General features: G+C 40.8%; 3 protein-coding genes across 3 annotated transcripts in view; 1 reads left to right on the top strand and 2 right to left on the bottom strand.

Annotated features, from left to right (window-relative positions):
• Positions 1-15420, bottom strand: part of LOC126564129 (protein MCM10 homolog) — a 297632-nt gene that overhangs the window by 138563 nt on the left and 143649 nt on the right. The window lies entirely within an intron of this gene.
• The window catches only part of LOC126565482 (cytochrome c oxidase subunit 4 isoform 1, mitochondrial-like), a 174031-nt gene that overhangs the window by 123755 nt on the left and 34856 nt on the right, over positions 1-15420 (bottom strand). The window lies entirely within an intron of this gene.
• Positions 2854-13082, top strand: LOC126560570 (uncharacterized). Its single transcript, XM_050216528.1, has 10 exons — positions 2854-2980; positions 7843-8002; positions 8079-8413; positions 8476-8687; positions 8844-8960; positions 11278-11407; positions 11498-11881; positions 12279-12509; positions 12619-12837; positions 12904-13082. The coding sequence occupies exons 1-10, from the start codon at positions 2854-2856 to the stop codon at positions 13080-13082; spliced, it is 2094 nt and encodes a 697-aa protein (XP_050072485.1).

Here is a 15420-nt window from a genome sequence, read left to right as displayed (position 1 = left end):
ATGGAAACATATTAAGTGTGAAACTATGCAAACACAGAAACGGTTGTTAGCAACTTGTGCGATTCCTCATGCTTTTTCCTTCAACTTTGCAAATTATTAACATTAGCAATGCTTGCAGGCGATGCTCTGATGCCGGAAGTGGAGCGAAAGTCTGCTTGTCCCGTAGACTCCAGCGTAGAACAGCTTCGATGGTATTTTGTTCATCAAACTCAATTCAGTGGTTGGCAAACGGTTTCGGCACGGAAATGTGTTAGATAATAATAAAAGGCTTTTAATGTACCATCGCAAATTTATTATTCAATTATAGACCTTTTCATTATTTACTATTACATTATGTTTAAGTATCAGCAAGTGTGCGATATTTTTTTCCATATTTTTTGTTAATGAAAGTTGGAAAAAATACCATTTAAGTTTTCATGCAATTATTTTCATTTCTGTAGATCTTTCATGGCACTCAAGAATTATAAATTCGTACGTAAAGTTTGTTATTAAATTTATTCTAAAATACAAAAATGATCATTATTTTTAAGTGCAGATTTGGTGGCCATTACAAAACATGGACGTATATAACTTAACAACACACAGGATTTATTGGGCTCGGTTCTTTACAATGATACACGACACGGCATAAACAAGACTCAGGTCAAGGTAAGTAGGTCCATCCATTTCGATGGTCCAGAACAGAATCCTCTTTCGACTGCCCATCATCCTGTTAAGAGCTATTCGAGAGCTGAAACCAACGCGATCACGCGAGTTATTATCGATAAATTTAGGCTGGGTTTTTGTGGCTGCTTCCGGTTCCAACAATTATTGAGCACTCCTAGCATTGCAATAAGCGAGCTGTACGTTTTCGTATAGGAAATTCTTCCACTTCTTCTAGTTTTTCTGCTCCTTCTTTGGCCTTGGCGAGGTCGAGATGATAGGTTAACTACTTTTTCTGGCATCCTTTGCTTAGTTTACTCGTTGCTGCGATGTGACGACCGGTGTTACTCTTGCCTCTATCACTAGTAAGGCCCCTTTTTTGCCCTTAGTCTTCTTGTGCTTGGCTTGGTTAGGGTCTGAACACGAATAGATTACATAGACAGGTCTGCAGTGCTGCTGTCTTTCATCCACAGCTGCATGTGATCTCCAATAGGTTTGACTGGATGAATTGATCCAGCCAACGAGCTCGCTGCATAGCATAGCAAGATAGCAGAGCTGTGCTTCCGAATCGGTCTTGATCACGGTCAGAGCCCTCGGCAAGCAGGTATTTTGACTTCGTCGCATTGATCCTCAATCCAAATATATTGGCCACGCATTTCAATCGGGTGTACGCCTCGAAAACAGTCTCAGCTATCTGACCGATAGCTGATGTCTGGATCAATGTCATCCTACGGTGACCGGGTGAAAATCGTGCCCCGGATATCGAAGCCCGCACTTCGCAAGGCACTCTCGGGAGCGATGTCGAACAACAAAGAAGGGGAGTCCTCCCTTTGCCTCGATGTTCGGATTAGGGATTAGGTAAATGTTAGGGATTTGGTACTGTCGGCATTCAGAATTTTTTTCGACGCTCATCGCCCTATCAACATCCGTTAGATCTTCCACAGAAGAATGAACATCAACCTGGCCTACTAGACTTTATGTAATCCTAGTTCTATTTTTTCTGGCCTACTTGAATTTATTTACTCATAGTTCTATACTCAACAGGACATGAACTAATTCAAGCTTGATATAGGATTGCCCGAATAGAGTTAAAATTAAGCTAGATAAATAGCTACTTTCTTCTTTTATTTGGCTTAAGAACGTGTTAGGCCACCACGCCCATCTTATGACTAACGGGACTTATTGACAGTTTCGCGGTTTTGCTGGTGTGATAAACAATAAAAGACATACTTTGCATCCAGAAAAGATTCCTTTGCCAACCACTGACCACTGAACACTAGCCATCTTATCTGTAATATTTCCGCGGGCGGAACTTCCGCACACCGTACAGATGACATCGAAACGTTGCGATGGGAATTTAAAAAAAAAGAAAAAATCACATTTAATCATTGCTGTTGGAAGGAAGTTGAAGCTTTGCTTTTGAAAAGTTCACAAACCGTCCTTTGATCCCATTTTACTGCGAATTTGTTGTTATTTCTCTTTGCCGTTTGGTTTATAAGATATCACATAGCGGTAGCATCGTACGATTTCTCGAATTTCATACAGCACAGGGCGTTGGTAAGCCTATGCTAGGGTATGTATTATATCTTCATAAACATTCGCTAGGAATGATCTAGAATTGTTGCATATTTTTTTCCCCGAAATACGATTTACAACCATCCAACCGATTATAAATAGTCAAGCTTTGATCTATTCCTTCAAACCTCGAAATAGAACAAAAATTCACCCCTCAAACTCTTGCATTTCTCTTGGCAGAGCCGTAAGTAACTACAAAATGGTTCGCTAATCGCTACAATCAGACGCATGACGAAAAACAAACCAAAACACGAGACAACCCTCGCGAGCCACGCGTTACCAAAACGATCGAAAACGTCTTTACACGCCGGGCGTGGAGTGATAAGCGCTACGGTTACCATTGGGAGACTAGTTCAAGAAAGGGGGAAACAAAAACTTCATGCAACAAAAGATTAGTTTCAGAGACAAGTGAGACGACCAGCAGGGACCAAAAAAAAACATCTTTAGTCCACCAAATAAACCTTCTTTTTTTGTGAGCGACAAATTTTCTTTTTATTAATTTGAACCAAGTGAGAAAAAAGTACACCGTACTGATAGTCGATGAGCGTGGTGCGTTTACTGGGGTGAGTGGAGTGGATTAATGTTGCTTTCAGTTTTAATCTGTAAAGGCACGCGATCGGACACGCGCTCGTTGGCATGATTCTTCGAGATTTTAAAGTGATGTTTCCCGGGAAATTGCGATGGATAGTTTGGTGTGCATTGGTTCTTTCCATTCTGCCACCGATCGACGGTTTCGTGGGGCTGCCACTGTCAACAAAACCCGGTGAGTGGCAATTTTACAGTGGAAACACTGTTCAGAAGACTTTGGTGGTGTGTTTAGGAATTTATTTCGAGTGAAAGTTTAACCAAGAATAAATGCTATAAAGAATGTTTCAATTCTACCTTTGTTCTGTAGAAATAGTAAAAAGGTGAAATAAACGAGCAGTACCGAATGGGTATTAACTCATGTTGTGCAACACAGCAACAGCTTACCGGTCCTTTAAACAAACAGACGATTGTGATGTAATTTTGTATGGAAAAAAAATTAAATTTCAACTGATAATAGAGAGTGATTTTTTGTATCCTTCAATCACAGAATCATAAAGCAATTCGCCTGGACAGTGTCTACGTCTGATGCGTACTGTGCCGACAATTCATGTCGATTATGGCAAATGTTTTGAAAACAAATCTTTTCGAACAAAAAACAGGGGAATCAAATTTCACATTGATTATAACAACGCGTGGCTGCCGGAAGCAAACCGTTTTCCGAAAATGTTAATTCAGATTTGAAAAGTGCCCTTTTCGTTGTATTTTTTAAACTAACTTTGTGGTGCGTTTAGGTGATTGGATTAGCTTTTTCGCATTAGTTTTGCAAAGAGATTTTGAAACTGAAGCAAATGTTTGAAGGTGAAATTGATACGAAAGCTTTACATACTAAACAACCATTTTGTAATGGTAATATTTGGTTTGCCATAGTCAGGCTCTTCTTTACAACATACACAACAAATCGACCAACGAACCGGCCATCTTTTTAAAAATCTGTATTACTTTTACTGGTAACAGGTCTCACCACATTGTGGTCTGTATTGCTTTCAAACTTTACAAAGCATAGCACAAACGAACGGTACATTTGCAATGGATATTCAACCATTTTTCAACTCCATTTTCTCCTTCGACCATCTCAATTTCTTTTGAATCCTCGAAAATGTGAATGATGTAAATTATATTCAGCAACCGAACCCAGGAGGAAACATTTAAATTATGTACGTCTTGTATCTCATCTCGCACATTCATTGCAATTTTAAACATCAAATAAGATGGTAAAGATCCTATAGAAACTGATTCTGGGTTTGTTTTTCGAAGTTCTTTAGAATTTCGAATCAAAACATCTTAACAGATACTTTTAACAGCATAATGAATTATCTAGTGGTTGAAAGGTGCAGGTGTCAGTCTTTTACATGGCAGAGCGGTGTATCAAATCTCATTTGAAACTTTTCTTTGTTGCAAGGACTTACTATCCTAAAGCATAGAATAAATATCTCCAATGAACTTATACACTATTAGTGGCATGACCTAGATTGTCGTTATGCCAAAAGACAAACAATTTGCTCATAGAATTTATGATACTGTTATAATAATGATAATTAATTTATAACAAATTTCTGTTAACTCACTTGTTGCACCATATTACTAAAATCTTGCTAGCGGTGCCAAGCGGCCCGGCATATATTACTTCGTGAAAAAAAACGTCATATTATTCTTATGCTTAAAAAATGTACAAAATTCCAAACGAAGCAAATCAAAAACATCAAACTCTGCTTATCATATACGCACTTTTCCCCAACACATCCCAATTGATTTGCTAATAGAGCAATGAAAAACGAGCAAGAAGTTTAAAATACGCATTCGTACCGTCGATCGCTTTCATTAGTAACGTACCGTAAAAGGACTGCCTCAACGCGTGAAACTGCTTAAAGAAGACTTTCATTTAACAACTGGGAGCTTTATCAAAATTCGGCATAAAATTCTTATCAGCGAAATATGTTGCACTACATTTTGGGGTTTTGCTTTCTTTCTAAATTTGTTTTGAAAAAAATACCTAACGATTGAACCTAAACGATTGGCATTACCATAGCTCATGTCCGGATAGGGTGCGTAGCCATTTAATTCACGCATTAACAAGTACAATGGTTCAGTAAAAATGTTAGCGATTTGATACTTAATCAAATCCTCAAAATTAATTAAACAATAAATATAATCTAATCAATTGCACATTTTCGTTGATGAGATGTTTTTGCAGGAAAGTTTAAGTTTTTGGTTTGCAGGAAATCAAAACGCCAAAAGGCCAAAGCAATTTTATAATAATGCTTATTATTAACACTGATTAATAAGGATGTAGGTAGCATCTCAGTTAAAGAAATTCAGCTAATGAAAAGGTAATGAAAATCATCCAGAGAAAATAGGAAAGTAAAATTTAAATAACGAGAACTGAAATACTAAATCAAACTTTACTCTGACTTGGCAGCGTAAATGATTTATTATATTAAATATTTTTAAGTTTTTTATTCAATTTTGAACTTGGTCCTCGAGTAGTAGCCGTAATATGTAGAACCGGAGGTCTAAAACCCATCCGAAACCATTTCTCCGTAGTGAGGACTGACCATCCAACTATGTGGTGTCAAAAAGTATCGTAAGCCACTAGATAGCCGGATATGACCTAGTGGAGTTCGTTACGCCAAGAAGAAGTTGCTTTCATCTAGACGGAATGAAACATAATGTGAAACACTTCACTTCACACTTCAAAAGAATGACACCGAACGCCCTAAAAAAGCCTAATGGTACATTATTGGAGCCCGATTGTATAAAATTTCGATCTTGCTGAGGGTCTTCTTTGCCACATGGAAGGATAAACTGAACGCTTAGTGTGGAACGATAGCTCCGCTAGATCTAGGGATTTGTCCTCATCAGGCGAATTGCCAAAATCTTCGCTTTGGAACAGAATTAATAGCAAAAACAATGGTTCAATCGTATTTCATCGATCGTTTGGGCTATAAATCAACTGCTAACGCTGTATTTGTTGCGACTAACGGCAAGATTGCTTGATAGGATACATAGGACTTAATTATCAAGATGACACGGAACCTCATATTGGTTCAATGTGGACAAAGAATGGCAATGTAGGTCGGTGGTAAAATGTTATTAAAATTAATGGCTGTTTATTCGTTACCCATAAAGAGCTTCATGCAGCAAGCAGATGTAAATTTTTTAACACAACTGATAAGGTATAACATACCATAGATATTAATTTTTTTATTTACATTTCATTATTACGGTCCAGTGCCGTATTGTCCATACCATAGATATACTTATTTCGTAAATAGTCGAACGCGTTACAAATGTTTAACCTTGTACAGATACGAGGGCTGACAATAAAGTAAGGTCTCCAATTTTTTTTTTTTTTTTCATAGAAAATGACATTTATTTACAAAAAGCGATACACCGTAGGAAAGGCCAAGGTCTTGGCTACTTTTCTACATAATCGCCATTTTTTTCCAACACCTTGCGCATCCGCACGATGAACTTGTCTATGCCGGTAGAATACCACTCTCCGTCCACCTCGCGTAGCCAGGTGTTGACCTCTTTCTGACCTTCGGCACCCATCGGGCAGAAACTTTGTGATACTGCAAGTTGTTCACAAGGATATAACGGATTGTTTCGCTGCTACACACTCCTCCAAGCTTCTCTTCCAAGTTCCTAACGGCGGTTTTTGAGCATTTCTGCCTCCACTGCTTGAACAATCGCATCCGAGACCGACGGTCGGCCACTTCTCTCCTCGTCGTGAACATTAGTGCGCCCGGAATTGAACTCGCGGCTCCACTTACGCACGTTTTTTTTATATCCATACACTTTTCCCCGTAAACTTCAACTAGTTGACGATGGATTTCAATAGGTGTCACCTTTTTCGCACTCAAAAAACGTATTACAGAACGCAATTCGCACTTGGACGCTGACGCGAGGGGTACCTCCATCGTTGACGGCTGCTCAGCCAAGACTGAGCGGTCGGGGAAGCCTCACCCAGCAGCAAAGTGGTAGTGGAGAAACCAAGGAACACGGCGGTGTTTCCAGATTTCGCCTAGCGCGTGATCCGGCGAAGTTGCAGCGTTGGAGACCTTACTTTATTGTCAGCCCTCGTACATGCAGGGGAAACCAAACTAAACAAATGTTTAGGGCTCCATGTTTTCATAAGGAACTGTTTGGTCATAGAGCCGTTGGGCATTGAGAGGGCCTCCTCGAAGGTACAAAGGATGTGCTCTATCAAAGACAGAGCAGCTATTCATTTTCCTTTGGGTCTCGAAAGGTCTTGATTCGCCAATGGAGACATGTAACAATCCAACAGATGTACTTAATGTATTTGAGGCAATTTTGGTCTGGCGATGATTTGGTCTGGCGGATAGTCTAGGTGTAGTAAATCTTAGTTACAAATCACCTACTAAATGAGGTTAACCGACAGTGACTAGAAGATGTTCTGCCATAAATGTGAAAGCATGGCCAATATTCCAGTTACTCGAGGCTAACCAGTTGACAGTGCTCAAAGTAAGATAGGAGGTAGAAGCTTTCGTGCCATCCTAACTTATGGATCGCGTAACGAGTAAACTTTCTTTGGATGTGCTCAAATTCATTTGTTCACGTATTTTTCCTTTCATTTGTCCATTCATTTGTGTTTGGATAGTACACAGGTGATCTATACGCAACGAGCGATCTAATTAGCGAGCACTACTGAGCTTTTGAACACCAGTTTTATTCCGTTTCAGTATCGCAGGTAGCAAATCCTATTTGAAATATGAAATATTAAGTTTGTAAACACATCTCTTTCAGCTTTACTTAGGTTATCATCCTGAAATTTCAAGGAAATGTGAAACAACGAAATAATTCGAATCAGCAACGATTAATTGCCGCGTAATAACCCTGTGAACAATAATTATTTATTTATGCTATAATCAATGCTGGTAAACTACTTGACTACCTCTTTAACTAATATTCTATTGCAAAAGCGCTGTAACATTTTAATAGAACACTTGCTAGACGAACATCCGATAGTTGTAAAATCTGTCTGCCCAGAAACTCATCAGCACAGTCCAATTTCAGCACGCCTTTGGCCACAGCTACTGCTTCTCGCCAACACATCCAGCCCCACCGTAAGACAGGTAGTTCCGGGCGAACAGTGTGACCGTCCGTGCACTCCGGATGGGCCACCGCTAACGTGTCACTTTCACTGGAAGCTAGAAAACTTTGCCACCATGGGATCGTAAGTAAGCGAATGCATTCGCTTTCGCGCACGCCATATGCTCAGCATCAAAATCATCTCCCTTTCCCCCTTGCAGCTCTTGCTGGCACTGTGGAATCGGTGTGCTCAAGCACTGCTTCGACCCACAGTGCATCACGGCCAACGGGATGGAACGGGGTGTCTTTACCATCAACCGCCAGATCCCGGGACCACCGATACACGTCTGCAAGCACGACGCCATCGTGGTGGACGTCGAGAACGAGATGGAGGGTCTCGGTTCGACGATACACTGGCACGGATTCCATCAGAAGGACAGTCCCTGGATGGACGGTGTGCCGATGGTGACCCAATGCCCGATAGCGCAGGGTACTGCCTTTCGCTATCAGTTTACCGCGGTCGAAGCCGGCACACAGTTTTACCACTCGCACGCCGGTAGGTGGACACCTTCTGGTAGTCCTTCCAATTTGTTCTAATTATTTTTGTTCACCGTCCAGGCTTTCAGAAGGCGAACGGCCACTACGGTATGCTGGTCGTGCGCGACCCAAGCGACCTGAACCGGGAGCACTACGACTACGATCTGTCCGAGCATCGGATCATCATCGCGGACTGGACGCTGGACATGGTGGAGAAGTGGGTGCCGGGCATCCAAAACGACTCGATGCGCGTCGACTCCATCCTCATCAATGGTCGCGGGCGGTACTTTAATGTATGAATAATGAATTTACCCCAACCGTGTCCCAGGCCCGAAGTCACACTACGGAATGACGGGGCGGAAGGGTTGTAAATTAAAATTTATCGAAAATTATCCTCACCACTGGTCTGTTTACACCTTTACTTTCTCCCGCTGCCACACCAAGAACAGGAAACGACCGGCACTCGAAAGGATGCCCCGCTGACCGTGTACCTGGTGGAGTATGGCAAACGGTACCGCTTTCGGTTGATCAGCAGCGGCAGCCAGTACTGTCCGTTTCAGATGCAGGTACGTGCCGGTACGTTGGTTTTGGGAAAAGTAGTTCAAATATTATAATTACGTTACGTGCTTTACGTCCCCATTCTCCCTCCATCCCACCCGGTTTTGGACTGAATGGAAAGTTACATGCTGGACGTTTGGCTATACGCCAGCCCGAGGGATCTTTGTTCACACACACACAAAGTGCAGTTGCAATTTCAATTGCCATACGCGAGCGAGCGTTAATACGCGCGCGTCCGCGTGTATGTGCCAATTTGGGAATGAACAATGTTTCTCAATTACTCAGAGCTTATAAATGGGAATTTATTGTTAACTTATTTGCTATCTGGTGCAAACGATTGCCATTACACATACGCACATATCGTGCTTTTGCAAAAATGGAACACACTCTTATGGTGTATGTGTGTGGTTTTAGCTTTTACAATACATCTCTTTGAATGGGGTAAAATTTTTAACAATTAAACTTTACACTTCGCTGTTTAATAGGATTATTTCATGGGAATAAAACTGACGCTGATGCGGATTGTTTTTTTTTATTTAAATAAAGGGTTGACTCTGAAAAGAATTGGCGCATGAAAGTAACAATATTTTCGATTTTTGATTCGCATGTTACAAGAGTTAAATTATTTTTTAAAATCTAAATGTCTTTAAATGACGTCGTACTTTGAGTTGTATGCGACCCATCAGATGAGGCTATATCATATGATGGGTTTTAACAATTCGAATCATCCGTATGGGCGTCCGAGCATATGACTAAATGGTAAAGAATTCGCTGCAATAGATTTATGGATAGTTGTACACAACTCATACATGTTGATTTCTCCTCGGAATGAACGAATCTCGACCGCATGTGTTAGTTATCTTTTAGGGAGTTCAAGACCTCATAGATCGAAAACATTCCTCATAGATTGAAAACATTCCGTCGTAATTTATGCAGCAAACGGTAGCAAAAACTTCAATTCACCAGTTAGTTAAATATTTGTTTATTTCTTTGCATTTTCGAATACACCTTAAACATTTCATTGATACTGGTTTCTTATCTAATCCTTAAAGCAATGCTTTTTCTTCTTCTTTTCGGCTTAACGACCTCTGAGGTCACGCCGGCCATCTTACTTCTCCGATACGACGTAGTTGGGTAGTCAATCCTCACTACGGGGAGACGGTGCGGATGGGATTGGAAGCCCGGTCCTGCCGCTTGAAGACCAGCGCCGATGTCGCATATACCTTATCGTACTGTATCCTATTTTTAGTTTCCTACCTAGTTCTAATCCTAAAAGTCTTTTTACTACATTTACTAGACTTTTAACATATTTTTCTCTGAATTTTTTTAAGAGTGTTCGATAGAAATTGACCTATTTTTTGGTAATTTTGTTATATAGTGTTTACCATGGCATAGCATTTGTGCTATGCCATGGAGGTAAGTTCACAATTCGATTGATGTATTTATTTTGCAATACCTGTTCTTTCTTAACATGACTTGCCGCGCATTTCGCCCAGATTGGTGAGGCATGTAAAGTAATTAGTCTTATAATTGTTTTATATAACAATAGCTTTTTATTTAAATTTTACTCAGGTTTGCTGTTAATGAAACAATATAATGATTTGATTTTTTTCGACGAATCATAGTTTTTCATTAATTTACCTACTAAAAGTTAATCATTTGTCAAGTGTAATTCCTAGATATTTCACATGTTTTTCCCTACTAATATCCGTGTTGTTTATTTTCAAGAAATTCTTTGGGATTTTCTTGTGACTAGTGCAACAAGTGAAGTAAATAGCATCTGTTGTACTGTCGTTAATTTTAAGTTTCCACTGCATGCAACTCAACATATATTCCGCTATTCCATCGTTAAGATTACGTATAATGGCTAAAGCAAACACTTCCATTGATTTTATATGAATCCAAGGGACAAGATCAGGTGATCGCAAAGGTCCAAAACGAGCCAAAAACAAGCGAACTGTTCCTCTTTTAATTGTAAATCAATTGTAAAATTTTCCCTGATAACTGCTGATGGGCTAACCAGGAAAGGAGTGGTAATATTTTTGTAGGGTGATTTTTACACATGGAATTTCAGCAAAATTTTATCCATCGAATTATCTGCTGTTCTAGCTATCTGATAACCTTCCAAGGCGAATATTTGTATAAAAAGATGTTGTGACGCAGTTAGATTGAAGAATCAGATTTTACAATGTACTTTTAGCTTAAGTTTTCGGGGGATCATAGACAAAAGAAATGTAGTAATCAAATTAACAAAAGAAAGAGTTAAAAGCTCCCTTCGAGTTCGAATTACAACAATTCTCCCCTTCTCCTCTCTTTTACTTAAAGATCCAAAATCACAGCATGCTGATCATCTCCACTGACGGTGGAACCGTACAACCTCAACACACCATAGACACACTGGTATCCATCTCTGGCGAACGTTACGATTTCGTCCTAACGGCCAACCAACCCCCGGGTAGGAATCGAATGTGAGGAAAGCTTCCTCACATTCGATCTGCTTCCTTCCTATCTCGCTCAGCTTCTAACCTCCTAACTCACTTTACAGGCAATTACTGGGTACGTGTACGTGGGATCGGTTTCTGTGATCCGATGCGCGTAGAAGACTTTGCCATCCTGTCCTACCACACGAAGGAAACGTTTCCCCCGGCCAGCGGGCTGACGGTAGCGCAAACATTATCCTACCCACAGGAACCGCTACCATCGTACGACGAGCCATATCCGGAAGGTATCGTGTTTAACCACCAAACTGCGCCCTGCTACACGCCCAACGATACGTACATCTGTGCGGCGGATCTCGAATCGTACGAAGTGTTTCGCGACAATGGACTCATCGATGCCGTGCCGGATCATACGTTTTTCCTTGGATTTAATGTAATTGAGGCGAACAATAGCTTACTGTTTTCGAAGCGTGGTTTTAGCCATTTCGCAAGTAAGTACCATCACTGGCGGATGTTGTGGTAACCGAATGTCCGGACCTTGGTGTAGCATTTGCATGTCACCATACTATCCTGAGTAAACACTTGATACGTAGCATCATCATCATCATCATCACACCATAATTGCAGATAGCTTAAAAGCTGAAAGACTATGCTTGGATGTTATTTAATTTATATAGCAGACTTCCACGGCAGGCGGACCTTGCCAGAAAATGTGTACACTTTGCACTTCTTCGCTCGGCTAAGTGTATCACTGCCTTAAGAGGTCAGGAAAATATGCAAGATTTAATGAAGATGCTGTCACTAATTAAATCTTTTCAATCGGAAGCTTTGCTTGCGTCTCGAGAAACACGCTCGGCAATTAAACGGAATGTATACCTTCGCTTGCAGCCGTCCGGGATAGGTTCAACACGATCGGTGCTACGAACATGATCAGCTTCGTGCCACCCTCGTTCCCGCTGCTGATTCAACCGGAGCTGATAGTCGACGAGAATGCACAGTTTTGCAACGTTAGCCACAAGCCGGCCCACTGCACGGACGACCATTTGTGCTTCTGCACTTACCGCATCAAGGTGAAGCACAACGAAGTCATCGAGATCGTGCTGTTCGATACGGCTCCGGGTAAGCGCAGCTAGTGACAGTGGAATTGCATCCGGAATTGCACTATACTACCACGGATTGATATCACAATGACGCTGTCCGACCACTTCTTGCCTTTTTCTTCCTGCAGTGCAACAAAAGTTTTACCATCCCTTTCATCTCCACGGTCATCGATTTATTGTGACCGATACTGGGCGCTTCCCGAACGACATTCTTACGGATCAGATAACATACCTGAGGAATCTTCAGACCGTTCGGCGCCCAAACGCAAACTGCCCACCGTACAAGGATACAATGTCGATACCGAACCGGGGCTACGTACGGGTACGGTTCCGTGCAGACAATCCGGGTAAGTACGCGTGGTCACCATTTCTTTAGGACACATTTCTTCACCTTTGCCGGGTTTGTTTTGCAGGCTTCTGGCTGGTACACTGTCACTTTGAATGGCATCTTGCCAACGGGATGGGACTGGTGTTGCAGATTGGTGAACCGAACGAAATGCTGAAACCGCCGGCCAATTTCCCACGCTGCGGTAGCTATCAACCACCGATAGAGGAAGCTACCGATGGGGAGGGTAACGGTAATGCGTTGTGATCCTTAATTTATCGCCAAAGCTAATGTAAGAGCGTGTTCTAGGTTAGGAATAAATTTTGAATTTATCTACGAACCAAATTCCTCGAATGTCTTGAATCGTTTGCTGCTGCATTCGATTGAGCTAATATCGTTTCCCTTTGTGTCACGATTAGGTGAGGTTTTGTATTGATCTGGTTGAGCATTCAAGGGAACGATTGCATATTTTAAAATATTCAACCATTTGAAAGTAATACGTGTTAAACCATTTGAAGTGTCATGGCGGACTGATTATGTTTAGTTGTTATAATGAAAATGCTTTCCAAGAAATTCCCGTACAACACATTTTACCAACGGTTCTTGCTATTGAGAGGATATATTCATTTCATTTGAACAATTTGCAGTACTCCTTGTTGCAACGTAATTTTCTGGAAACTTTACCTAATCTTGAGTATGATTTAGTGCGGTTGAATATGTTGGCTTTAGATTCCACCAATTTTTTTTTTGTGGGATTTTGCTTTGTTTTTTTCCTTTAAGCGTTTTTTGTTTCACTCGTTAGTAAAGGCAAAAAATATTACTTGATTGATGTATTGAATTCTTATCAATTATATTTCATACCAGAAAACCTTGAACTATTCCTTCGTTCATGCAAATTCAGCTTGTGATACTCGATTCTGGCTGATGATATAATGTTGCACGTCAAATTTATGTCTCGCCAAACCTTGCATGCATAAACTGAACCATGTACAGGACCTTCAGGATGGCATGCATGCAGGATAAGATGTGCATGCACCGATGTCGAACTGGAACTCCAAACACGGAAGGGCAAAATCACGTTTCAATGCTCAATTAACTTCGAACTATTGATCGATTTCAACCTACAATAAGTGAGAATTATAACTGCTAGCTAGCTAATTCGGCCTTACATCACACAATTATATCGCTCAATCGCAGAACTATGGTTCATGGTCTTTGAATAACCCTCACGCATTTAGTGCTGTATAGTAAAGCGTTCCGCTTTTGGATGGTTTTGTATTTCCAGCGGCCGATTATCGACACTAGTGTAGATTATTTATTATATATGAAACACGTTGATTTTGTTGTAAAACGCATGGTAAAGGTAACCTTTTTTTCGTTACATTCTCACACGTTTCTAGAGCAACCGTATATGCGCCTAAAAGGTATGCAATATGATGCTTTAATAGCACCGGCTGATTGCAACACGATTTAGTACAACTTTGAACAGCAAAAACACCGCAATTTAAAATAACTATTATTTGATGCTGCTTCTATTTACGTAACAAATGTTTCCCTTTCATGGTTAAAATAACACCAAGGAACAAAGCATATTACACGCACTATAGTGATTACTATTCATGACTAACACAGAGGAAAAAGGTTCACTAGTTCAAACACAAATGAGCGGCTTCTCAAACACGTAGGTAGTTCTATCTTATTAAGACATCCCTTAGCGGCACATTGCTAACGAGCGACACCTTCACTGGTTAGAATTTTCTAATCAACCGGAACTGATTGACATATCGTGACCTTTTTTGCGTAACACCGGAGTGTGTGTATGTGTCCATGACATTAAAATGTTTGTGCCGAGCCGAGTAAGGTATCCTGACGGTCCCTTATAAATAAAAAATTGCGACGACTTACTATTATGTGGTTATTTTTAGTACAAGGCAAAGCCCTACCGTGGAACACGTTTACAGACCATTTGGTTGCGTTAAAACATCCTTAGGCAATAGAATGAATGTATGTAATTTCTCAATACTATCGCACTTTCTTTTTCCCGTTTGTACAGAAGAAAAAAACATGCGAAAGTCATTACAGATTGCAAGCGACGATAAATAATACAAATTTCATCCATACCCCATGACCTGCACGACACAAACCTGCCACATTATTTAGCAGATGTTATTTGCGCTCACGGGCTCACGGGGAAGGGGTAAAGTCAGAAGTCTATACATTAACCTCCGGCAGAAACAACTGTTGCCTAAACGAGGAAACAACCCGTACAAATGTCTTAGCCACTCGTCATAACCCATTTCGATCTGGTTCACCCTCCTGGCAGAAATCACAAACGGTAAGCTGATGTAATTTGCCTAATTGGCTCTTAGCAATGGGCACCGCAGAATGGTTTAGATCAATTTGCCCTACTGTACGAGTGTGTGTATGTGTGTGCCTGTGATGAGGAAAGCGAGACCTAGGGTACTACTGTTTGTTCAGCAATTTAACGACTTACACCTTCGGGTTATGGACGAAAAATCAACGTCCTACGCACCCGACGCCCAAGCATTGGCCTTTTAAGGGTACGTAATCAACGGTAGGTAGAGGAACCTGCATAGAATTTCCC

This window comes from Anopheles maculipalpis, chromosome 3RL (assembly GCF_943734695.1).
Source record: "Anopheles maculipalpis chromosome 3RL, idAnoMacuDA_375_x, whole genome shotgun sequence".
NCBI lineage: Eukaryota > Metazoa > Arthropoda > Insecta > Diptera > Culicidae > Anopheles > Anopheles maculipalpis.
Note: the sequence above shows the minus strand (reverse complement) of the source record. Positions and strands in the feature narration are given on the sequence as shown.